This window comes from Natator depressus, chromosome 23, assembly GCF_965152275.1.
Source record: "Natator depressus isolate rNatDep1 chromosome 23, rNatDep2.hap1, whole genome shotgun sequence".
NCBI lineage: Eukaryota > Metazoa > Chordata > Testudines > Cheloniidae > Natator > Natator depressus.
Genome location: NC_134256.1, coordinates 9068518 through 9093754, shown reverse-complemented (window position 1 = coordinate 9093754; position 25237 = coordinate 9068518). Strand labels below are relative to the sequence as shown.

General features: G+C 53.3%; 1 protein-coding gene and 1 long non-coding RNA gene across 2 annotated transcripts in view; one reads left to right on the top strand and one right to left on the bottom strand.

Annotated features, from left to right (window-relative positions):
- The window catches only part of LOC141976577 (uncharacterized), an 84970-nt gene that overhangs the window by 30907 nt on the left and 28826 nt on the right, over window positions 1-25237 (bottom strand). The window lies entirely within an intron of this gene.
- Window positions 1159-23717, top strand: LOC141976765 (scavenger receptor cysteine-rich domain-containing protein DMBT1-like). The gene is given in 16 exon segments (XM_074937927.1): window positions 1159-1180; window positions 2602-2931; window positions 3724-4053; window positions 5646-5975; window positions 6768-7097; window positions 7848-8177; window positions 11068-11397; window positions 16909-17238; window positions 18055-18384; window positions 19362-19691; window positions 20308-20637; window positions 21473-21565; window positions 21568-21801; window positions 22097-22237; window positions 22240-22419; window positions 23602-23717. Coding segments are annotated over 16 exon segments (4086 nt in total).

The following is a 25237-nucleotide window of genomic DNA, read 5'->3' as shown; positions in this document are numbered from 1 at the left end:
TTAAATCTCTCCTCAGTTGTAGCTGCTGTGAAATTTTTTTATCTGTTAGCACACAGAAATTTTTTTATCTGTTAGCACACAGAGGCTGATTATTGGGTTATTTTCAACCTTTGCATTCCCAAAATCACAGTTTTCTCCCAATATATGTGGAGCTCTTATAAAACATTCCAAACTTTCCCCTGGTTCTTGAGTTCTCTGGTGGAAAGAAGCTTTTTCATAAGCTACATTTCTCTGATGTATAATGTATGCATCAAACAGAGCCAGATCCCTTTCATAGTCACCTTTGTGACTGTCTTCAGTAAAGTCAAAGGATTTAAAGATATGCTCTGCCTCCTTCCCATAGCCTACATTAAAGACGATACCTGCATATCTCCAGTTTCCTTGTGCAGCTTGGCAGCAACGTGAAATCTTGTTTCCAGTCTATCCATGGTGAAGTTTGTGAAAGCTAAAGTTCTCTAGGGCACTAAAGAGTGGCATGGTGTTGAGATCCTGCAACCTTTGTAGCTTTGTTCCTTCTGTTTATGTTCTTATGTTACTCCACACACCATGTCATGTTCTTCTGTACCAGACATGGACTGATCACAGAGCTTGCTTTTACATACCACAATCCTTTAATGCTCTGCCAGGAATGGCTGAGATCAGCTTAAAATAAGGGATTTTACACACATCACCACCTAGTGGCTGAACAATATAATACACTTTTGCATCCCATTACAAGGTGTGTGGGGTTGTAACACTCCAGGGTCAGGGGATACTAGCCCCAGTAAGGCCTAGGGGGAGCAGGGTGTGTGGGACCTTCAGTGATGCAGGCAGTGTGAAAGCAGGTGGCTCGGTTTGGAAGGGCGGGTGCAGTGTCATTGGTTCTGACATCGCTCACCACATCTTGTATTTTGTCGGCTACTTAGGGCTCCTCTGCACTGGAAACATTACAGTGTAGATGCTACCAACGCTGACAGAAGAGGTTCTCCCATCAGTGTAGGCAATCCACCTCCCTGAGAGTCAGTAGCTAGGGTCACTGAAATATAACATGCAGCTGAGACCTTTTCTCCCAGTGCTTACTCAGGCCACTACTTACATCAGCCAGTGTTTGGAGATCCCTGAAATGTCCAATCATGGAGGCAGAGACTTACCTCATCTCTTTGCTTTTTTTCAGCTTCCATGACAGGATTCCCCTTGGCAGGTAAATACGAACATAGGCAGAGGGTGCGGGGTGTATGTGGGGTGCATGCTGCAAGGTGCAGCTCTGTGTGCAGCTGGCTTATAAATCGGGGTGGGGAAGGGCAGAGTTAAGATGATTTAATCTAGTGGTTCAAATGTAGAACTGGAGATCTGGGTTCAAATCCTGCCTCTGCCAGACTCACCCTGTGGACTCAGCCTATCACTGCCTCACTACATGCCTCAGTTTCCCCACCAGTGAATTGTTAACAAGGTGGACTGTGTGGCAGAGTGAAGGGCATCCTGGCTATTGGGTCCCTGTGGAAATACTCAGGCCACCCAGCATCTCGAGAACTCAGCCTTGCCTAGCAAGTCCGAGTTACATTTGGGCTGTGGCAGCTCCTGGCTGAGCCGCTTAAGTCTGGGGTGGCCCAGATTTCCCCTGGAATAGGATCTGCCCCAAGAGATATTTTTGCCTTTAGTTATTGTTAGAGCCATTTCAGCTCAGCTCTGGCTGTAGCTGGTGCATGGCCCCAGTCCCTGCACTGGGGGAGTGGAGGTGCCGTGAGTGACACCAGCTGGGGCCTGCAGGAGGTGGCGGTGGGGTGCCAGGAGCTGGGCTGCTGTGGCACCCTCAGCACCAGGACAGTGCTCTGTTCAGCACGGGGCTGGCCCTGTCTATGTGGATACTGTGGAATATAGAGGAGCCGTGTCAGCCCCAGTGGAGGCTTTTGGGGAGCAGAACTACAGCCCCATGAGGCTGCTGCTGTTGGCTCTGGTAGACGGGGGCATCGGGGCGCAGATGGGGAGGGGGCTCGGGCAGGGGCAAAGGGCAGTTCAGTCTCCTGACCAGTTACGCCGTTTGTCCCTCGGCCAGGAGCCGCTCGGACTGAGGGCTGGGCTGGGCTGGGCTGCACAAACCTGTCCTGTCATGGAGGGGAATTAACCCCAGCAGCTCATTTCACATTTTGGGCATCAGAGAGCTGCAATGGCTGCAACTTCCACTCACTACCAGCTTGGACGCAGGGCCCCAAGACGTGAAAGTGCAGTACCTGTTCCCCCCACACCAGCCACAGCCCCTGCCTGAGCTGGGGCCAAACGGGAACCGGTGCCCTCCAGGGGAAAAGATCCAGGTCTCCTTCCCCCAATGTACTGCGTCACCTCATCCTCCTCGCACAGACTTTACTGGAGCCAGAGTCCCCTGGGGGAAAGACCCTGTGTCCCATCCTCCATCCCACGAGTCAGCCATTCCACCGTGCCTGGGGCTGGATCAGAGCTGGTGACCTCCAGACAGGAACCCCCCAGTGTCCCATTCCCAGCCCCCCGGAGCCAGCCAGTCTGCCACACTGAGACTGAATGGGAGCCAGAGCAAACGATAGCGAACAAGCCTCATATTCCTTTCCTCTAGCCCATCCCTGAGTGTTTATCCCCTTGGGGTGTTTGCAGACTCAGGCATTTCAGAAGTGGCTCAGCTCCGACTGGTGAACGGCCCGAGTCGCTGTGCTGGGAGAGTCGAGGTGCTTCACAACGAGCAGTGGGGAACCGTGTGTGATGACCGCTGGGATTTAACTGAGGCCAGAGTCGTGTGCAGGCAGCTGGGCTGTGGGACGGCGTTATTGGCCCCATGCGAGTCTCGGTTTGGACAGGGATCTGACCGTATTTGGCTGGATGAGGTTAACTGCACAGGGACAGAAGCTGCCCTCTCCGAATGCAAGGCTCGGCCTTGGGGAGAGCATAACTGTAATCACGTGGAAGATGCCAGTGTTGTGTGCTCAGGTAAGCCTCATCTCTTCTGTCACGGTGGGTGCTGCAGGGAGTGGATTAGGAAGCTTTCAGCCCAGCCCCTGGTTCCCCATCTGAGTTCCCGTGCCCCAGCGCAGCGCTATGGGCCTGTACTGAAGGGAGCAGGCTGGGAACAGAGGAGGGGGTGCTCTCCCCTAGCAGTCTGGGCTGACCCCAGTCCTCCCGCTGGCTGACAAAAGGTCTGTGCTGCAGCGTATGGGGCTCTCGCCTCACAGTCAGCGACGCTCACAGTTCCCCAGAGCGGCGCTAGGGGGCGTGAGCTGCAGAGGGTGGAGTATGGGGCACAGTGAGAGGCCTTCTCCCCGCTCTGATCACTCTGATCCCCCAACCTCCCTGGCACAATGGGGCGCTGGGTAAGCATGGATCCCAGCTGTGGGACTTGGTGTCAAACAGAGCTTGCAGTCGCTCCTGGGGACTAGAAACCCAGGGTCACTTTGACAAGAGTTGGGCTCCTAACTCAGCCATGCTGGACAATTTGCACCACAAACAATTATCCCTGAACCTGTAACGTCCCCCCCAGCTCTGACTGGACAAACATTTCCCCCAGCTTCCTGTCTGCACAGTCACCATATTTCTGTGCCCTGACTCTCAGCTGCCTTGTCCCACCCCGAAGTGGCAGCATGTCAGCGGTGGGGACTGAGCCCTTGGCATGGAGGGGCTGTGTGAGGAGGCCAATCACACCCATCCGTGGTAGGCGATACAGTCATCAGCATCACTTGTGATCAGATGCAGAGGAATCTCCTTGAGTATTTATTGCATTTGCAGACTCGGTCATTCCAGACCCAGGTCCTCTCCAACTGGTGAATGGCCCCAATCGCTGCGCTGGGAGAGTCGAGGTGCTTCACAACCATCAGTGGGGAACCGTGTGTGATGAGGGCTGGGACTTAACTGATGCTGGAGTCGTGTGCAGGCAGCTGGGCTGTGGGACGGCGTTATCAGCCCCAGGGCGGGCTCACTTTGAGAGAGGATATGACCGTATCTGGCTGGGTGAGGTTAACTGCACAGGGACAGAAGCTGCCCTCACCGAATGCAGGGCTAGGCCTTGGGGAAAGAGTAACTGTCACCACGGAGAAGATGCCAGTGTTGTGTGCTCAGGTAACCCTCCTCTGTCACGTCACTGGGGGTGCTGCCTGGAACAGGCTGGGAAGCTTTCAGGACAGTCCCTGCTTTCCTGTCTGAGCCAGTGCTGACCCTAGTGTCTCAGCGAGGTGCTGGGGGGCTGTGCTGCAGGGAGATGTGTATGTGTCCCTCTGAGAAACCTTCCCCCATCTCTGCTTGCTCCATTTCCATTCCAAGCTATGGCACAGTCTGGCACTCCGTCGCCATTGGTCCTTCCAGTCAGATTCAGTGTCAGCTGGAGCCTGTTGTTCACTGGGACTGGGAACCCTGCGTCACTTTGCTGAGCATCATGCTCCTGACTGCATTGTCCCGGGAAATTGGCAACTTAACTAATGTTATCCTTGGGCAGACGGGATTGGACACTGTCAGGGCCAGTAACAAGGTGGTGTGGCCTAGTGGTCAGAGCCAGGGTGGCATCAGGATCACGGCTGGACGTCACACAAAAGGTGAAAGCCAGAAACAGAGTCCGAAGCCTTGCCCAAGGTCAAGCCGCAGTCAGAATTGGTCCCTGGAGTTAGGGTGAGGAAGCAGGAAAAAGGGGCAGTAATGGGAGCAAGGAGCAGGCACAGGGCCAGGCAGCAAGAGCCAGGAACAAGGGGTGGTAACAGGAACAAGGAGGAGGAACTGTCCCGGGCCAAGCAGCAGGAGCCAGGAACAAGGGGTGGTAACGGGAGCAAGGAGGAGGAACTGGCCCGGGCCAGGCAGCAGGAGCCAGGAACAAGGGGTGGTAACGGGAGCAAGGAGGAGGAACTGGCCCGGGCCAGGCAGCAGGAGCCAGGAACAAGGGGTGGTAACGGGAGCAAGGAGGAGGAACTGGCCCGGGCCAAGCAGCAGGAGCCAGGAACAAGGGGTGGTAACGGGAACGAGGAGGAGGAACTGGCCCGGGCCAGGCAGCAGGAGCCAGGAACTAGGGGCGGTAACGGGAACAAGGAGGAGGAACTGGCCCGGCCAGGCAGCAGAAGCCAGGAACAAGGGGTGCTAACGGGAACAAGGAGGAGGAACTGGCCCAGGCCAGGCAGCTGGAGCCAGGAACTAGGGGTGGTAACAGGAGCAAGGAGCAGGAATCGTGTGAGGTGGCAGGAATCTGGTCCCAGGGGTCTGGCCAGCAGCAGCCTTAGCAAGGAGTTGCTCAGACAAAGGGTAGGATGGGAACAGGGAGCTTTACAGCTGGAAGTGTCCAATCAGCAATCTGCTTCTCGTCACCTGCTCGTGGTGGATGGGCCTCTGCTGGTGACCCATTAGCTACAATTCCCGCATCTCACGGTGATGTGACAGGTCAGGCTGCAGTTCAGCAAACTCGTGGATCTGGGCTTGAGGCCTGTAGTGCATGGGAGGTGCCTAATTCTTTCCCATTTCCTGCATAAACAGCTCAGCCAACTTTGCCGAGCTTGTCTCTCAGCTGCCCTGATTCACCCCAGAAGCAGGAGCATGTCAGTGGTGGGGAGTGAGCCCGTGATGGGTATTCACTGTGTGGACCCGTACGTGGGAAGCACTACATTCTCCAGTGTCACTAGTGATCCGATGCACAGGAACCTCCCTGAGTGTTTATCCCCTTGGGGTGTTTGCAGACTCTGGCATTTCAGAAGTGGCTCAGCTCCGACTGGTGAACGGCCCGAGTCGCTGTGCTGGGAGAGTCGAGGTGCTTCACGACGAGCAGTGGGGAACCGTGTGTGATGACCGCTGGGATTTAACTGAGGCCAGAGTCGTGTGCAGGCAGCTGGGCTGTGGGACAGCGTTATCAGCCCCATGCGGGTCTCGGTTTGGACAGGGATCTGACCGTATCTGGCTGGATGAGGTTAACTGCACAGGGACAGAAGCTGCCCTCTCCGAATGCAAGGCTCGGCCTTGGGGAGAGCATAACTGTAACCACGTGGAAGATGCCAGTGTTGTGTGCTCAGGTAAGCCTCATCTCTTCTGTCACGGTGGGTGCTGCAGGGAGTGGATTAGGAAGCTTTCAGCCCAGCCCCTGGTTCCCGATCTGAGTTCCCATGCCCCAGCGCAGCGCTATGGGCCTGTACTGAAGGGAGCAGGCTGGGAACAGAGGAGGGGGTGCTCTCCCCTAGCAGTCTGGGCTGACCCCAGTCCTCCCGCTGGCTGACAAAAGGTCTGTGCTGCAGCGTATGGGGCTCTCGCCTCACAGTCAGCGACGCTCACAGTTCCCCAGAGCGGCGCTAGGGGGCGTGAGCTGCAGAGGGTGGAGTGTGGGGCACAGTGAGAGGCCCTCTCCCCGCTCTGATCGCTCTGATCCCCCGCCCTCCCTGGCACAATGGGGCGCTGGGTAAGCATGGATCCCAGCTGTGGGACTTGGTGTCAAACAGAGCTTGCAGTCGCTCCTGGGGACTAGAAACCCAGGGTCACTTTGACAAGAGTTGGGCTCCTAACTCAGCCATGCTGGACAATTTGCACCACAAACAATTAGCCCTGAACCTGTAACGTCCCCCCCAGCTCTGACTGGACAAACATTTCCCCCAACTTCCTGTCTGCACAGTCACCATATTTCTGTGCCCTGACTCTCAGCTGCCCTGTCCCACCCCGAAGTGGCAGCATGTCAGCGGTGGGGACTGAGCCCTTGGCATGGAGGGGCTGTGTGAGGAGGCCAATCACATCCATCCGTGGTAGGCGATACAGTCATCAGCATCACTTGTGATCAGATGCACAGGAATCTCCTTGAGTATTTATTGCATTTGCAGACTCGGTCATTCCAGACCCAGGTCCTCTCCAACTGGTGAATGGCCCCAATCGCTGCGCTGGGAGAGTCGAGGTGCTTCACAACCATCAGTGGGGAACCGTGTGTGATGACGGCTGGGACTTAACTGATGCTGGAGTCGTGTGCAGGCAGCTGGGCTGTGGGACGGCGTTATCAGCCCCAGGGCGGGCTCACTTTGAGAGAGGATATGACCGTATCTGGCTGGATGAGGTTAACTGCACAGGGACAGAAGCTGTCCTCACCGAATGCAGGGCTAGTTCTTGGGGAAAGAGTAACTGTCACCACGGAGAAGATGCCAGTGTTGTGTGCTCAGGTAACCCTCCTCTGTCACGTCACTGGGGTGCTGCCTGGAACAGGCTGGGAAGCTTTCAGCACAGTCCCTTCTTTCCTGTCTGAGCCAGTTCTGACCCTAGTGTCTCAGCGAGGTGCTGGGGGGCTGTGCTGCAGGGTGTGCTGTGTCCCTGTGAGACATACACCGCTCCCTGGGCCAGGAAACAGGCGCCAGGAGCAAGGGACGGTAACAGGAGCAAGGAACAGGAACTGGGTGAGGAAGGAGGAGTCAGGAACAAGGATAAGGAACTGGGGCAGGTCCCAGGGATCTGGCCAGCAGCCGCCTAGCAACGGGTTGTTCAGATAAGGGGTAAGATGGGAACAGGAATCTTTATACCTGGAGATGTCTAATCAACAGTCTGCAGCTAGTTACCCGACCATGGTAAGTCAGCAGGTGTGGCCTCTGCTGGTGGGCCATTGGCTGCAGTGACGCATTATGCTCTAGTTGGGCAATCTCATAGGCCTAATTTTCAAACCTGCAGTAACTAAGAAAGACATAATTCTTCCCCACTTCCTGCCTAAACTACTGGGCCAGCTTTCCGTAAACTCTCTCATCTGCCCTGTTCCACCCCAGAGGTGGTAGCATGTCTGTGGTGGGGAGTGAGCCCTTGATGGTCAGTCGCTGTGTGCTTATGCTGTTTAGACCCATCAGTGGGAGGTGCTGCGTTCCCCAGCATTGCTAATGTTAAGATGAACAGGAATCTCTCTGACTACACCCTTGGGATGTTTGCAGACTCAGCCCTTCCACACCTGGCTGAAGTGCGACTGCTGGACAGCCCAAGTCGCTGTGCTGGGAGAGTCGAGGTGTTTCACAACCAGCAGTGGGGAACAGTGTGTGATGACGGCTGGAACATAACCGATGCCGGCGTCGTGTGCAGGCAGCTAGGCTGTGGGACGGCGTTATCAGCCCCAGGGAGGGCTCAATTTGGACAAGGATCTGGGCCAATTTGGCTGGCTGAGGTTAACTGCGCAGGGTCAGAAGCTGCCCTCTCCGAATGCAGGACTAAGTCTTGGGGAGACAATAACTGTCACCACAGAGAAGATGCCAGTGTTGTGTGCTCAGGTAACCCTCCTTTGTCATGCCCCTGTAAGTGCTGCAAGAAGCAGTTCGGGGACTCACTGGGGCGCTCTTCCCTCACAGTGAGTTCTGACCCTGATGCAAAATGCTGGGCTGGGGCTCAGCGGAGGCTGCTTTCCCTGCAGACTCCTGCATTACCACAAAGCCCCAGGTCGTGTCTAAGGGCCTTGCTGCAGGGAGCAGTTTGGAGATGACAGGAGGGGGCTGCTCTCTCTCTGAGTCAGTGCTGAGCCCAATGCCCCAGCGTGGTGCTAGGGCACCGTGCTGCAGGCTGAGGTGTATACACCGCTGTGAGTGTCCCTCTGCCATGTCTGCTCACTCTGATCCCCCCACCCAACTCCAGCCCTATGGGCGCTCTGTGACCAGTGAGTTCTCATCAGACTCACTTGCTGTCTTATTCTGATGAGATGAGAGGTTTGGTTGCCTAAAGGAAGAGCCCTGATGTGCTCTGCTTAGACATCTGCCATTTTTGTACGCAGTGTAGTTGCAGTCATGTTGGTCCCAGGATACAAGAGAGACAAGGTGGGTGAGGAAATGTCTTTTGCTGGCTCAACTTCTCTTGGTGAGAGAGACAAGCTTTCGAGCCACACAGAGCCCAGCCCTGAAGAGTAAGCTCCAAAGCTTGTCTCTCTCACCAACAGAAGCTGGTCCAATAAAAGACATTACCTCACTCACCTCATCTCTCTAGATCGGGGTGGGCAAACTTTTTGGCCCGAGGGCCACAGCTGGGTGGGGAAATTGCATGCACTGCCATGAATGTAGGGCTGGGGTGGGGGTTGGGGTGCGGGAGGGAGTGCAGGGTGTGGGAGGGGTGCGGCGTGCAGGAAGGGGCTCAGGGCAAGGAGTTGGGGTGGATGAGGGATGCGGGGTGTAAGAGGGGGCTCAGGGCAGGGGGCTGGGGTGAGGGGAGCGGTGCAGAGTATGGGAGGGGGCTCAGGGCAGGGGGTGGGGGGTTGGGGTGCAGGAGTGGTGTGGGGTGCGGCCGCAGGCTCAGGGCAGGGGGTTGGGGTGTGGGATGCAGGAGGGGTTTGGGGTGCGGGCTCTGGCCCAGGCCGCTTACCTGGAGCAGCTCCCTGTCTGCCCTGGCCCTGCGCCACTCTCGGGAATGGGGAACTGCAGCCAATGGGAGCTTGGGGTGTGGAACCCACGGGTGAGGACTGTGCACGGAGTCCTCTGCCACCCTCCCCTCACCCAGGGGCTGCAGGGACATGGTGCTGGCTGCTTCCAGGAGCAGCGCGGCACCCACAGCGCCACAGGGGTGGCAATCCCGAAGGCTGGATCCAAAGCCCTGAGGGGCCAGATCCGGCCCACGGGCCGTAGTTTGCCCACTCCTGCTCTAGATTCCTGTAAGGCTTTTGACTTGGCACTGCACGAGAACGATGCAAAATCCACATTGTACATGATAAATCAATTAAAAACTGGCCAACTTCCTGGTCTCAAAATGTAATTGTGAATGGGGAATCATCATCGAGCAAATGTGTTTGACTGGGGTCCTGAGGGATCACTTCTTGGCTCTACACTATTTAACAATTTTATCAAGGGACTAGAGAAAAACATAAAAACATCACTAAGAAAGTTTGCAGATGACACAAAATTTGGGAGACTGGTAAATAGTGAAGAGGACAGGTCCCTGACACAGAGTGATCTAAATCACTAGGTAAGCTGGGTGCAAGCAAACAAGGTGCCTTTTAACATGACCGAATGTAAAATTATACATCTCGAAACACAGAATGCAGGCTGTACTTACAGGAGGGGGGACTCTCTCCTGGGAAGCCCTAACTCTGAGAAAGATTTGGGAGTGGGTGGTGGATAATCAGCTGAACAGGAGCTCCCAGTATGACTCTGTGACCAAAATGGCTAGTGCAATCCTGGGATGCACTTACAGGGGAATCTCGAGTAGCTGTATAGAGGTTATTTTACCTCTGTAGTTGGTGCTGGTGCAACCACTGCGGGAATCTTGTGTCCAGTTCTCTCGCCCACAATTCAAGAAGGATGCTGATAAATTTAAGAAGGTTCAGAGAAGAACCATGAGAATGATCAAAGGATTAGAAAACCTGCTTTGTGGTGACAGACGCAAGGAGCGCAATCTGTTTAGTTTAACAAAGAGAAGGTGAAGGGACCACTTGATCACAGTCTATAATTACCATCATGGGGAACAGAAATGTGATAATAAAGGACTCTTCAATCTTACAGGCCAGTGATTAATAAGATCCGATGGCTGGAAGTTGAAGAGAGACAAATTTAGATTACAAATAAAGAATAAATTTGTAACGATGAGGATTATTAATTGTTGGAACATCTTACCAAGGGCTGTGGGGGATCCTCCCTCCCTGGTAATTTTTAAATCAAGATTGGCTGTTTCTCAAAGATCTGCCTGAGGAATTACTCCAGGGCAGGTCTCTGGCCTGTGCTACACAGGAGGTCAGACTAGGTGGTCACAGTGGGCACTTTGGGTCTTGGGATGTATGAATCCCGCTGATCAGATTCAGTGTCAGATGGAGCCTGCAGCCATTCACAAGGAGTAGGGACCCTGGGATACTTTGTCAAGCATCAGGCTCTTAACCCCATTGCCCCGGCCAATTAGCATCTTAGCTGATGAGCCATGAACCTTTAATATTTGGCACCATGGTGACTGGATGCAGAATTCTTCCCCATGTCCTCCCTAAATGACTGGGCCAGATTTCTCTCTCCTGTTTCTCAGCTGCACCCTAGTGGTGGCTGCATATCTGTGGTGGGGAGTGAGACCCTGATAGGTGATAGCTGTGTGTGGAGGCTGTTCAGACCTGTGAGTGGGAGGCTCTGCGTTCCCCAGCATCACTACTGATCAGATGCACAGGAACCTACCTGAGTGTTTATTCCATTGGGGTGTTTGCAGACTCCGATATCTCAGAAGTGGCTCAGCTCCGACTGGTGAACGGCCCGAGTCGCTGCGCTGGGAGAGTCGAGGTGCTTCACAACGAGCAGTGGGGAACCGTGTGTGATGACACCTGGGATTTAACTGAGGCCAGAGTCGTGTGCAGGCAGCTGGGCTGTGGGACGGCGTTATCAGCCCCAGGAAGGGCTCAATTTGGGCGAGGATCTGACCGTATATGGCTGGACGATGTTCAGTGCAAAGGGACAGAAACTGGCCTTTCCGAATGCAGAGCTCGGCCTTGGGGAGACAATAACTGTCACCACGGAGAAGATGCTGGTGTTGTTTGCACAGGTAATCCTCATTTCACAGTGCGTGTTGCAGGGAGCAGGGTGGGAAGCTCATTACAGGGCATTGTCCCCTCACAGCCATTACTAACCCCAGCATGGTGCTTGAGGCCTGTGCTACAGGGAGCTATATGGTGGTTCCAGTAGGGGACACTCTCCTCTCACACGCTGTGGTGACCCTAATTCCCCTCTACGGATCTATAGGCCTGTGCTGCAGGGAGCGACATGGGGCTCAGTAGGGGGTGCTCTCCCCGTGAAGTCAGTGCTGGCCCCTGTGCCCCAGTGCAGTGACAAGGGGCCTGTGCTGCAGGGAGGAGGCCTGGGTGTCAGTAGGGGGTGCTCTCCCCTTGCAGTTGTGCTTGCCCTAATGCCCCAGTGCAGTGCCATGGGCCCCTAGCATGAGGAAGCCTTGTCTGTGCCCGCTGGGGGGCAGCTCCCCAACTCCCTCAGCCATAGGCCACACAAGCTGTGCCCTCTAGGCGTTGAGGCATGGCCTCTCTCCAGGTTGGCAATAGGCACACTCCAGCCCCCAGCCCTCCGAGTGTCCCCCTACAGCTCCCAGCCCCTGTCCCACTGGGCATTCACAGCAGTCACAGATCCGCTGCTCCCAAAGGAACAGGGCCCCCAGCTGACCAGCTCCACCTCCCATCTCTTCCCCAATCAATGCACAGCCCTAGTTCACTTCATAGTGACAAGGACAAGTGATTTCACAGAGAGTAGAGATTCGAGGAGTAGCAAGGAGAAGGGTTGGAAAGAAATGGTTCCATGGCCAATAAAATCATACCACCTTGACTAGTGCCTAGACTCACTGAACGAGATACTTTTCTGTCTGGTAGAGCAACGCTCACCCCACAGTCCTTCCAGGGTTTTACTCCAGGCTTGGCTGTGATCTCCTGTTCCTGGGACAAACACTGTCAGCCACCCCCTGAGTGAAAGGGAGCTCTTGTCCCCTCTCCTCTTTCTTTGTAGGTACAGACCATTGTCTCTTCCCAGAGGAGGTCTCTCTTCGGAGACTTATCCTGGGGCTCTTTGTCTTTGTAAATTCTCAGGCCCCCACTGGGCCCAGACAGTGAATATAGCCCGTCTCCACGGCTGTGCTTTGTTCTGTGTGCTCATTGACTCAGCCGAAGGGAGTGCCATGGCGAAGATGACAAGCTTCACTTCAGCACTTCTGCAGCCTCATATTCCACATTTTACATCTCTCTTCAGCTATGTCCCATACAAACATCTTGCCCCCATTAGGGTGACGAGTGTGCTGCTGGCTCTTGGTAGAGACCTCACATGCCACCTTTGATGATCTATTGTGCATATATCTCACCCAGGGGACCCCCGTATAACTCTAGGCATCCCTATGCCCTCTGCCAGTTGGCATCTAGTTATCCCTGGGCCAGACCCCTCTGCAGCACAATGCGGGGCTGGGTAACTATAGCTTCCACTGGTTGGATTTGGTGTCAATGGAGCCTGCAGCCGCTCACTCAAACTAAAAATCCAGGGCCAATTTCTCAAGAACCAATTTCTATAATCACTGTGTTCCGAAGGATTTGCATCTCAGGAAATTAGCCCAGAACCTGTAACTTCCCCAACAGCTGGATATAGGACACTTCCTGTCCTACACAGCCTAAATATTTCCCTGTCCTGTTTCTCAGCTGCTTTGTCCTACCCCAGAAGCGGCTGCCTGTCAGTGGCGGGAGTCTTCTTCTTTTGCATATTTCACAAGTCAATATCTATGTAACCCTTCTGCCAGGTGGAGTCGGCAGCAACCAGGGCTGAATTCAATATCTAGGGGTTCCTTTTCAGCAATACCACAGAACTGGCTTGAGTTCCCATCCAGTAGCCTGGGACAATTACACACCACCCCCGGGTGCCTCTATGAGGCAAAGCTTCCCCGCTCGCAGGCACAGAGTCTCAGTGCAGAAAAGAAACTTTTTAATAAAAGGAGGGAAGTAACCGAGCATTAACTTGAGAAAACGCCGGAAATAGGTTTAATCATGACCAAACCACCTATCCCAGAGTACATCGGACAGTGTCTTGCCTCAGGTTCTTTAGTCCAGCAACCAAAAGTTCCTTTAACATGCCCCTCCCTTCTCTCTCCACCACACCCCACTCACAGTGGTTGTCCTTAGTTAGTGAAGATGCAGAGGTGCACCTGTGTGAGTTCAGCTCCCACCATGGGGGTGGGGAGGAGAGGGCCTGGCTCGCTGTGCTGTCTGGGTGCTTGCTCTGGTGGCAGCTGCCCTGCCAGCAGCTGCCCTGCCAGCCACTCACCACTCTGCTCGCCCTCACCGCCTGCTGCCCCCAGCCTCTCTACTGTGACCTCTGCAGGTCTAGCTCTTGAGTCTCCACCCAGCGACTGTCAGCTCTTAGTGGAGAGACCTCGGTGCTGAAGCAGGCTGAGCAGAAACACTGTCTCATAGCAGGTGATTTCAGCTCTAGTGATCATTTAAACCAAAAAGACTCCTAATGGAGCCTTAATTAGCTCTACCTTTGAAGGGGGAGGGGGGGTAGCAGATTGAACCATGCCTAGACCTCTTACACAGAGCCCTCAACAGGAAAAACCATCTTCACTCCCTCTCACTCTTGATAGGGGTCTGGTGTCTGAGCCCCCTGGTTAGTGAGTTCAGTTCAGTTGTGGGTGACCCCCTCAGTCAGGGCAAGCTAAGCACAGTTGTGCTGCCCTTTACTCACATAATCAGGGTAACAACATTTCATTGCGCCTGTATTCAGTACTACAGTGATTTGTAACCCAACACCAGCCAACACAGCTCTCTCTACTGGATACCTAGGCAGAGTGGGTGTGTTCATGTAAATACCATCTGGTCCTGAACCCTTTTCCCCTCCCCAGCTCATCACTAGCTGTCAGGGGATAGCTCATTCCAACCTTGCTTACCTCTAGCTTAGGGATCGGCAACCTTTGGTACGCGGCCCATCAGAGAAAGCCGCTGGCGGGCCGGGCTGGTTTGTTTACTGCAGTATCTGCAGGTTTGGCCAATTGCAGCTCCCACTGGCTGCGGTTTGCCGTTCCAGGCCAATGGGGGCTGCGGGAAGAGGCTGCCAGCACATCCCTCGGCCCATGCCGCTTCCCACAGCCCCCATTGGCCTGGAACGGCGAACCGCGGCCAGTGGGAGCTGCGATCGGCCGAATCTGCAGATGCTGCAGGTAAACACACCATCCTGGCCCGCCAGCGGATTTCTCTGACGGGCCGCGTGCCAAAGGTTGCCGATCCCTGCTCTAGCTTGTTCAGCCATCTGACTGTGCATCCTCAAGGTCCAGTCTTCTAATGGGGCTCTCCTCCATCACGTGTGACCATCTGTATTGCTGCCCCACCTCTTGTTTCATTAACCTTTGCTCTCTCTCGTCCTCCCACTCTGTTCCCTGGTCACTCCTTACTGTTCTTTTTACAGCTTCTGCCACTATTAAAAAAAGCTACCTATCACTTACCAGAACAATTTACCTTTCCCCTGCTCTATGCAAACCTTAATTTTAAAACAACACCTTTATGAAATGGTGGGTAGCTATTATCCACGCTTAACAGAAGAAGGAACCCAAACACAGAGGATTGCCCCGGATCACTTTGTGAGCCCATGGAACAGCCTGGGCTAGAACCCAGGCACTTCTACTTGTTGTATTATTATTTCTAATTTGAATTCCAGTCGCTCTTTGAAGATGTAACGGCTGCTTGAGAAGATCAGGCTAAGCCAAAACCCTGCATTGCAGCAGTCCCTCTGGCCAGTCCTGTCAGGGGCCCGTGAAGCCTAGTCCAGGATATGTGTCCCAGGTTGCAAATAGGAAGATAGAAGTTAGGGCTTCTGAAATTCATCAGCAAGCCAGTCTCTGTACCCCAGAGTTGCTGCCCCTCTGTGAGGACACAGCTTCTCAACCCAGCTCTGCCGTCATTCATCTGAGACTGGTCCTGGGCTGGCAGCACTAGACATGAGTGCAGCAATAGCTGCCACAAAACGATGTTGCCAAGTCAGTCGTGGCAAGTCAGGAGGAATCGCAGGGGCAGGTGTTTCCTTCAGGAGGGGGCCGATCTGCTTGGAGGAAGTGTGCATTGCCTCTGCACTGGGTGCAACCCTTGTCAGCCTGGAGCGCAGCAGGTTGCTGCCAGCCGTCACTGCGCTCCAGTCAGTTCTCACGGGGGATCATAGAATCATAGAATATCAGGGTTGGAAGGGACCTCAGGAGGTATCTAGTCCAACCCCCTGCTCAAAGCAGGACCAATCCCCAACTAAATCATCCCAGCCAGGGCTTTGTCAAGCCTGACCTTAAAAACCTCAAAGGAAGGAGATTCCACCACCTCCCTAGGTAACGCATTCCAGTGTTTCACCTCCCTCCTAGTGAAAAAGTTGTTCCTAATATCTAACCTAGACCTCCCCCACTGCAACTTGAGACCATTATTCCTCATTCTGTCATCTACTACCATTGAGAACAGTCTAGATCCACCCTCTTTGGAACCCCAAATGGCTCTGCAATCACATCCGCAAACTCCTTTAGCATTCTCGGATGCAGCACATCTGGCCCCATGGACTTGTGCTTGTCCAGCTTTTCTAAATAGTCCTGAACCACTTCTTTCTCCACAGAGGGCTGGTCACCTCCTCCCCATGCTGTGCTGCCCAGTGCAGTAATCTGGGAGCTGACCTTGTTCGTGAAGACAGAGGGAAAAAAAGCATTGAGTACATTAGCTTTTTCCACATCCTCTGCCTCCCCTGTTCAGTAAGGGACCCACACTTTCCCTGATCTTCTTGTTGCTAACATACCTATGGAAACCCTTCTTGTTACTCTTAACATCTCTTGCTAGCTGCAACTCCAATTGTGATTTGGCCTTCCTGATTTCACTCCTGCATGCCTGAGCAATATTTTTGTACTCCTCCCTGGTCATTTGTCCAATCTTCCCCTTCTTGTAAGCTTCTTTTTTGTGTTTAAGATCAGCAAGGATTTCACTGTTAAGCCAAGCAGGTCGCCTGCCATATTTAATATTCTTTCTACACATTGGGATGGTTTGTTCCTGGACTCTGGGTGACGTTTTCAGGGAGCTATGGAGCCAACACATGTAAATTCGATGCTGAGGTCAGGCTAAGGCAACCACTAATGACACGGGTGACTGTGTTCATCTCCCAATCACCAAGATGCTTATGACAGCATCTGCCCTGCAGCACTGCACAGTATCCCACTGGAGGGAATACCAGCCCCAGGAGTGAGGGTGTAAATCTGCTCCCCAGGAGGTTCCTGCCAGTAGTGTGGGGGGTGATCTTTTTCATTAAGTGCTCTAGTGGGAGCAGTAGGTCAGACTGCAGTCCAGTCTGCCTAACTAGGTGAGAGCTGGCTGGGAGGGGAGTGGACAAACTTCAACATTGCCCAAGTGATTAGCCTGGTCAGTGGTGGGGAGCCCTTGACGGGCAGTGGTTGTGTGCAGAGACCGGTCAGATCCATTGGCAGGAGGCACTACGTTCCCCAGCGACACGAGAGATCAGATGCCCAGGAACCTCCCTGAGTGTTTATTCCCTTGGGCGTTTGCAGACTCTGGCATCTCAGAAGTGACTCAGCTGCGATTGGTGAATGGTTCGAGTCGCTGCGCTGGGAGAGTCGAGGTGTTTCATAACAAGAAGTGGGGAACCGTGTGTAATGACAGCTGGGACCTACAGGATGCTGGAGTTGTGTGCAGGCAGCTGGGCTGTGGGACGGCGTTATCAGCCCCCGCCGGGGCTCACTTTGGGCAAGGATCTGACCATATCTGGCTGGATAATGTCAGCTGCACAGGGACAGAAGCTGCCCTCTCCCAATGCAGGACTAGGCCTTGGGGAGACAGTAACTGTACCCACGAAGAAGATGCCAGTGTTGTGTGCTCAGGTAACCCTCCTCCATCACTTCACTGTGGGTGCTGCAGGGATCAGGCTGGGAAGCTTTCAGCACAGACCCAGCTCTCCTGTCTGAGTCAGCGCTGACCCCAGTGCCCCAGCATGGTGCTAAGGGCCTGTACTGCAGGGAGCCCGTTGAGGGCCACAGGAAATGTCGCTCTTCCAATGTTGTCAGCACTGACCCCATTTTCCCCACACAGTTCTACATGCCTGCGCTCCAGGGAGCTGGATGGCGGCTCAGTAGGGGGCGCTCTGCCCTCGCAGTCAGTGCTGAGCCCAGTGTCCCAGCACAGCACTTACGGCCTGCGCTGCAGGGAGCAGTACGTGTGCCTCAGTGAGAGACCCTCCCCGTCGCTGATTGCTCTGATCCACCTGCCCCGCTACAGCACAATGGGGCGCTCGGTAACTGTGGATCCCTTTTGCAGGATTTGGTGTCCAATGGCGCCTGCAGCCACTCAGGGGCCCCTTTTTAAAGTGTAGGGTTCCTACCACCATCACTCTGGGTGATTTCCATCTCAACTAATTTGCCTGAACCTGTAACGCCCCGCACAGCTGTGACTGGAGACTGGGTTCTTCCTCACTTCCTCTCCTACACAGCCCATGAGTTTCTGTGCTCTGTCTCTCAGCAGCCTTGTTCCACCCCAGAGGTGGCTGCATATCAGAGGTGGGGAGTGAGTCCTTGAAAGGCAGGTGCTCTGTTTAGAGGCTGTTCAGACCTGTCAGTGGGAGGCCCTAAGTTCCACAGCATTACTAGCAATAAGATGCACAGGAACCTACCTGAGTGTTTATTCCTTTGGGGCATTTGCAGACTCAGACATTTCAGAGCAGACTTCTCTCCGACTGGTGAACGGCCCAAATCGCTGCACTGGGAGAGTCGAGGTGCTTCACAACCAGCAGTGGGGAACTGTGTGTGATGATGACTGGAACCTGCAGAATGCCAGAGTCGTGTGCAGGCAGCTGGGCTGTGGGACGGCGTTATCAGCCCCAGGCAGTGCTCACTATGGGCGAGGCTCTGACCCCATCTGGCTGGATGACGTTCACTGCACAGGGACAGAAGCTGCCCTCACCGAATGCAGGGCTCGGCCTTGGGGAGACAATAACTGTCACCACAGAGAAGATGCCGGTGTTGTGTGCTCAGGTAACCCTCCGCCATCCTGGTGGATGCTGCAGGGAGTGGGGTAGGAGCTCAATACGGGGCAGTCAGTTCAGATCCCAATGTAATAGCACTGTGCCAGGGGCCCGTGCTGTAGGGAAAGCGTGCGGGCTCCTGAGAGACTGCTCTGCCCTCGCAGTCAGTGCTGGCCCCCATGTGGGTGAAGGTACTGTGCTGTAGGGAGCCGTTTGGGGACCACACAAGGGGGCCTTTCCCTCTGGAGTTCGTGCTGACCCCAGTGTCCCAGGGTGCTGACGGCTGTTGTGCTGTAGGAGGCAGGGTGGCGGTTTCAAGAATAACGTCCTCCCATTGCAGGCAGTGCTGGCCCCAGTGCCCCAGCACAGCACTTAGGGCCTGTACTACAGGGAGCGGGGTGGGGGCTCAGTAGGGGGCACTCTCCCCTCGCAGTCAGTGCTGGCCCCAGTGCCCCAGCACAGCACTTAGGGCCTGCGCTGCAGGGAGCGGTACGTGTGCCTCTGTGAGAGACCCTCCCGGTCACTGATCGCTCTGATCCCCGTGACCCATGACAACACAGTGGGGCGCTGGGTAACCGTAGATCCCATTTGTGGGATTTGGGGGTGAATGGAGCCTGCAGCCGCTCAGAGGCAGTAGAAACCTGGGATCCCTTTATGAAGAGTGGGGCTTCTTCCCCCGTCACTCTGGGTGGTTTCCATCTCAGCTAATTACCCTTGAACCTGTTATATCCCCCACTGCTGTGACTGGAGACAGGGTTCTTCCTCACTCCCTCTCCTACATAGCCCATGAGTTTCTGTGCCTGGTCTCTCAGCAGTCCTGTCCCACTCCAGAGGTGGCTGAATGTCAGTGGTGGGGAGTGAAGCCCTGACAGGCAGTTGCAGAGGTGGTTCACAGCCGTCAGTGGGAGGTGCTACTTTCCCCAGGGTCACTAGTGATCAGATGCACAGCAACTTACTTGAGTGTTTATTCCCTTCGGGTGTTTGCAGACTCAGACATTTCAGAGCAGACTCAGCTCCGACTCGTGAATGGCCCGAGTCGCTGCGCTGGGAGAGTCGAGGTGCTTCACAACCAGCAGTGGGGAACCGTGTGTGATGACAGCTGGGATTTAACTGAGGCCAGAGTCGTGTGCTGGCAGCTGGGCTGTGGGACGGCATTATCAGCCCCAGGCGGGTCTCAATTTGGGCGAGGCTCTGATCCCATCTGGCTGGATAACGTTCACTGCACAGGGACAGAAGCTGCCCTCTCCGAATGCAGGGCTCGGCCTTGGGGAATCCATAACTGTCACCACGGAGAAGATGCCAGTGTTGTGTGCTCAGGTAACTCTCATCCATCACTGTGGGTGTTGTGGGGAGCGGGATGGGGGCTCAGTAGGGGGCGCTCTCCCCTCGCAATCAGTGCTGAGCCCCGTGTCCCAGCACAGCACTTAGGGCCTGCACTGCAGGGAGCAGTACGTGCGCCTCAGTGAGGGACCCTCCCCGTCGCTGATCACTCTGATCTCCTGCCCCATTACAGCACAATGGGGCGCATAGATCCCATTTGTGGGATTTGGGGTCGAATGGAGCCTCCAGGCACTCAGGGGCAGTAGAAACCCTGGGTCCCTTTATAAAGTGTGGGGCTCCGACCCCCATCATAGTGATTTCAATCTCAGCTAATTACCCCTCAGTCTGTAACATCTCCCACTGGTGTGACTGGAGACAGGGTTCTTCCTCACTCCCTCTCCTACACAGCCCATGAGTTTTCATGGCCTGTCTCTCAGCTGCCCGTTCCCACCCCAGAGGTGGCTGTGTATTAGTAGGGCAGAATGAGCCCCTGCCAGGCAATTGGTATGTGTAGAGACTGATCAGATCCGAGGCGCCACGTTCCCCAATGTCACTAGTGATCAGAGGCACTCTGGAATCTCCCTGAGTGTTTATTCCCTTGGCGCATTTGCAGACTCAGCCATTCCAGAGCAGGCTCCAGTCCGACTGGTTGATGGTTCTAGTCGCTGTGCTGGGAGAGTCGAGGTGCTTCACAACCAGCAGTGGGGAACCGTGTGTGATGACCGCTGGGACATAACCGATGCCGGCGTCGTGTGCAGGCAGCTGGGCTGTGGGACGGCGTTATCAGCCCCTGGAAGAGCTCAGTTTGGGCGAGGAGCTGACCGTATCTGGCTGGATGACGTTCACTGCACAGGAACAGAAGCTGCCCTCTCCGAATGCAGGGCTCGGCCTTGGGGAGACAATAACTGTCACCATGGAGAAGATGCTGGTGTCAAGTGCTCAGGTAACCCTCCTCCATCACGTCACTGTCAGTGCTGCAGGGATCAGGCTGGGAAGCTTTCAGCACAGACCCAGCTCTCCTGTCTGAGTCAGCGCTGACCCCAGTGCCCCAGCATGGTGCTAAGGGCCTGTACTGCAGGGACCCGGTTCGGGGTCACAGTAAGTGTCGCTTTTCCCATGGTGTCAGTGCTGACCCCATTTCCCCCGCACAAGTCTATGTGCCTGTACTGCAGGGAGCGGGGTGGGGGCTCAATAGGGGGCGCTCTCCCCTCACAGTCAGTGCTGAGCCAGTGCCCCAGCACAGCACTTAGGCCCTGCGCTGCAGGGAGCAGTACGTGCGCCTCAGTGAGAGACCCTGTCCTGGCGCTGATCACTCTGATCCCCCTGCCCCACGACAGTACAATGGGGCGCTGGGTAACCGTAGATCCCATTTGTGGGATTTGGGGTTGAATGGAGCCTGCAGCCACTCAGGGGCAGTAGAAACCTGGGATCCCTTTATGAAGTGTGGGGTTCCTCCCCTCATCACTCGGGGTGATTTCCATCTCAGCTAATTACTCCTGGACCTTTGTAACATCCCTTAAAGCTGTGACTGGAGACATGGTTCTTCCTCACTTCCTCTCCTACACAGCCAATGAATTTCTGTGCCTGGTCTCTCAGCTGCCCTGTTTCATCCTAGCGGTGGCTGCATGTCAGATTTGGGGAGTGAGTCCTTGATAGGCAGGCGCTGCGTATAGAGGCTGTTCAGACCGGTCAGCAGAAGGCGCTAAGTTCCCCAGCGTCACTAGAGATCAGAGGCACAGGAATCTCTCTGAGTCATTATACCCTTGGGGTTTTTACAGGCTCAGTCAGTCTAGGCTTTGCTCCACTCCAACTGGTGAATGGCCCAAATCCCTGTGCTGGGAGAGTTGAGGTGCCTCACAATCAGCAGTGGGGACTATGTGTGACGACAACTCGCAGTTATGTGAAGCTGCCATCATGTGGAGGCAGCTGGGCTGTGGGACGGCACTATCAGCCCCAGGCAGGGCTTGATTTGGGCTAGGGTCTGATCCCATCTGGCTGGATGATGTTCACTGCACAGGATCAGAAGCTTCCCTCAGTGAATGCATGGCTAAGCCTTGGGGAAACCATAACTTTCACCACAGAAAAGACGCCAGTGTTATGTGCTCAGGTAACCCACATCAATCACCATGGTGCAGGGAGGGGGATAGGAACTCAGTAGGGGGCACTCTGCCCTCACAGTCAGTGCTGACCCCAACACTCCAGTGTGGTGCTGAGAGCCTGTGCTGCAGGGAGCAGCTCAGGGACCACCATGCGAGCTGGATGTCAGTGGTGGTGATTCAGCCCGGGACAGGCAGTCGCTGTGTGCGGAGGCCATTCAGACCCCTCAGCGCTACGTTCCCCAGCATCTCTAGCAATCAGAGGGACAGGAATCTCTCAGTGTTTATTCCCTTGGGTGTTTGAAGGCTCAGGCATCTCAGAAATGTCTTTGCTCCAGCTAGCGAATGGCCACAGTCGCTGGGCTGGGAGAGTCAAGATGTTTCATAACCAGCAGTGGGAAACTGGGTGTGATGGCAACTGGGACTTACATGATGCTTGAGTTGTGTGCTGGGCTGTGGAACGGCGTTATCAGTGCCACATGGGGCTCAGTTTGGACATGGATCTGACTGTCCCTGGCTGAATGATGTTAACTGCACGGGGTCAGAAGCTGCCATCTCCGAATGCAGGGCTAGGCCTTGGGGAGATCATAACTTCAGTTATGCAGAAGATGCCAGTGTTGTGTGCTCAGGTAACTCTCACCTTCCCTTGCACTGTTGATGCTGCAGAGAGCCTGTTGGGAAGCTCAATAGAGCATGCTTTCCTGTCTGAGTTAGTGCTGACCCCAGCACCCCACCACTGTGCTGTGAGCCTCTACTGCAGAGAGGGGTGTGTGTGCTGTGTGGAGAGGCCTTCATCCCCATTTGATTGTTCTAGTTAGTAGAAAATTGATAAGGGAAGCAAAGGGGCAGAATAAGACATCTATGGCCAGCAGAGTTAATGGCAACAAGAAGGTGTTTTTAAAATATATTAAGAACCAAAAGAATCCTAACAATGATATCGGTCCATGCTTAGATGGAAATGGGAGAAATATCAATAACAATGCAGAATGAGCAGAAGTGTTCAATAAATATTTTCGTTCTGTATTTGGGAAAAAGAGATCGTATAGTCTCACCATATGGTGATGATAATACTCTGTCCATTCCACTGATCTGTCAGGAGGATGTTAAACAGAAGCCACAAAAGGTAGATAGTTTAAAATCAGCAGGTCCAGATCATTTGTATCCAAGGGTTTTAAAACAGCCAAGTAAGGAGCTGGACTGTTATTATTGATTTTCAATAAGTCTTGGAGCACTGGCAAAGCTCCAGCAGCCAGGAAGAAAGCTAATGTTGTGCCAATTTTTAAAAAGAGTAAAAGGGATAACTCGGCTAATTAAAGGCCTGTCAACCTAAGGTCAGTCCCAGGGAAGATAATGAAGTGGCTGATATGGGAGTCAAACAATAAAGAATTAAAGGAGGGTAATGTAATTGATGGAAATGAACATGGGTTTATGGAAAATAGATCTTGTCAGACTAACTTGATTTTTTTTTTTTTTTTTTGGATGAGATTACCAGTTTGCTTGACAAAGGTAATAGTGTGGATGAAATAGACTTAGACTTCTGTAAGGTACCGCAAAACATTTTGATTAAAAAATTTAGAACAGTATAAAATTAACATGGCAGGGAGTGGTTCTTGGACCTATGACATTTAACATTTTTATCAATGACTGAGAAGAAAATATAAAATCATAGGCATTAAAATTTGCAGACGATACAAATTGGGGGAGCGGTAAATAATGAAGTGCATAGGTTACTGATTCAGCCTGATCTGGATTGCTTGGTAAACTAGGTGCAAGCAAACAGTGTACATTTAAATGTAAATATCTATATCTAGGAACAAAGAATGCGGATCATGTTTACATGATGGGGGATTATATCCTGGGAAACAGTGACTCAGAAAAAGATTTCCAGGTTGTGGTGGACAATCAGCTGGGCATGAGCTCCCACTGAGACTCTGTGGTCAAAAGGGCTAATGCAATCCTGGGATGTATTAAGAGAGGAATCATGAGCAGGAGTAGAGAGGATATTTTACCTGTATATTTGGCACTGCTGTGGCCATTGCAGGAATACTGTATTCAGTTCTGGTGCCCACAATCCAGGAAGGATGTTGATAAATTGGAGAGAGTCATAGAAGAGCCACAAGAATGATTAAAGGATAAGAGCCTTACAGTGATAGGCTCAAGGAGCTCAATCTATTAACAAAGAGAAGGGTAAGAGGTGACTTGATCACAGTCTACAAGAATCTACCTGGGGAATAAATATTTAATAAAGAAAAGGAGTACTTGTGGCACCTTAGAGACTAACAAATTTATTTGAGCATAAGCTTTCATGAGCTACAGTTCACTTCATCAGATGCATTCGATGAAGTGAACTGTAGCTCACGAAAGCTTATGCTCAAATAAATTTGTTAGTCTCTAAGGTGCCACAAGTACTCCTTTTCTTTTTGCGAATACAGACTAACACGGCTGCTACTCTGAAACCTATTTAATAAAGGGCTCTTCAATCTAGCAGAGAAAGGTAGAACAGGATCCAATGGCTGGAAGTTGAAGCTAGACAAATTCAGAGTGGAAATGAGGTATACATTTAGAATGGTGAGGGTAATTAACCACTGGCACAAATTACCACAGGTTGTGGTGGATTCTTCATTACTGACAATTGTTGAGTCAAGAATGGATGTTTCTGTAAAAGCTCTGCTCGAGGATCAGACTAGATGCTCAAAAAGGTACATCGTAGCCTTGGAGTCGATGAATCTATGACCCCCTGCCCTGCTATGGCACAATGGGGCACTGTGTAATCACAGACCCCACTGGTTGGATATGGTGTCAAATTGAGCCCATAGCCAATTACATGGACTAGAAATGAGAGTCACTTTGTCAAGAGTAGGTCTTGGATCCCCATTCTTGTGGCCAATTTGCATCTTAGTTAATTAATCCTGAACCTGTAATGTTCTTCAGGAGCTATGATTGGACTCAGGCTGCTTCCCCACTTCCTGTTCTAAACAGCTGAGCCATATTTCCCTGTCCTGTTTCTCAGCTGCCTGGCCCTACCCAAGAGATGGCTTCATTTCAGTGGTGAGGAGAGATCCTGTTCTCCCATTCTCATGCAGTCTCGGTGGGTGGAGCCTGTTCAGACTAACAGAGTTTAAGGCTGGAGGGGAGCGTTTTGAGCATTGAGTCAGGCCATCAGCAAAACAAGGCTAGAGAGAATCTCTCTTGAGCCAAGGCCATAACTTCTGTTTGAGTTATAACAGATTTTTAAGAAAAATGCCAGTCTTCTTCTTCCTGTATAGACTTAAAGTGCCAGAGGATCTCACATGTCCCTAGATACATTGTTTCAGGAATTAATTAACCTCACTGGTATCAATGCCCTGATATTTCTGAATATATCTAGCTTCAGTCACTGGATCTCATTCTGTTTTTGCCTGCTGGATTCAAGAGCCCTCTATGTCCTCCAATAGGTACTGATAGAGT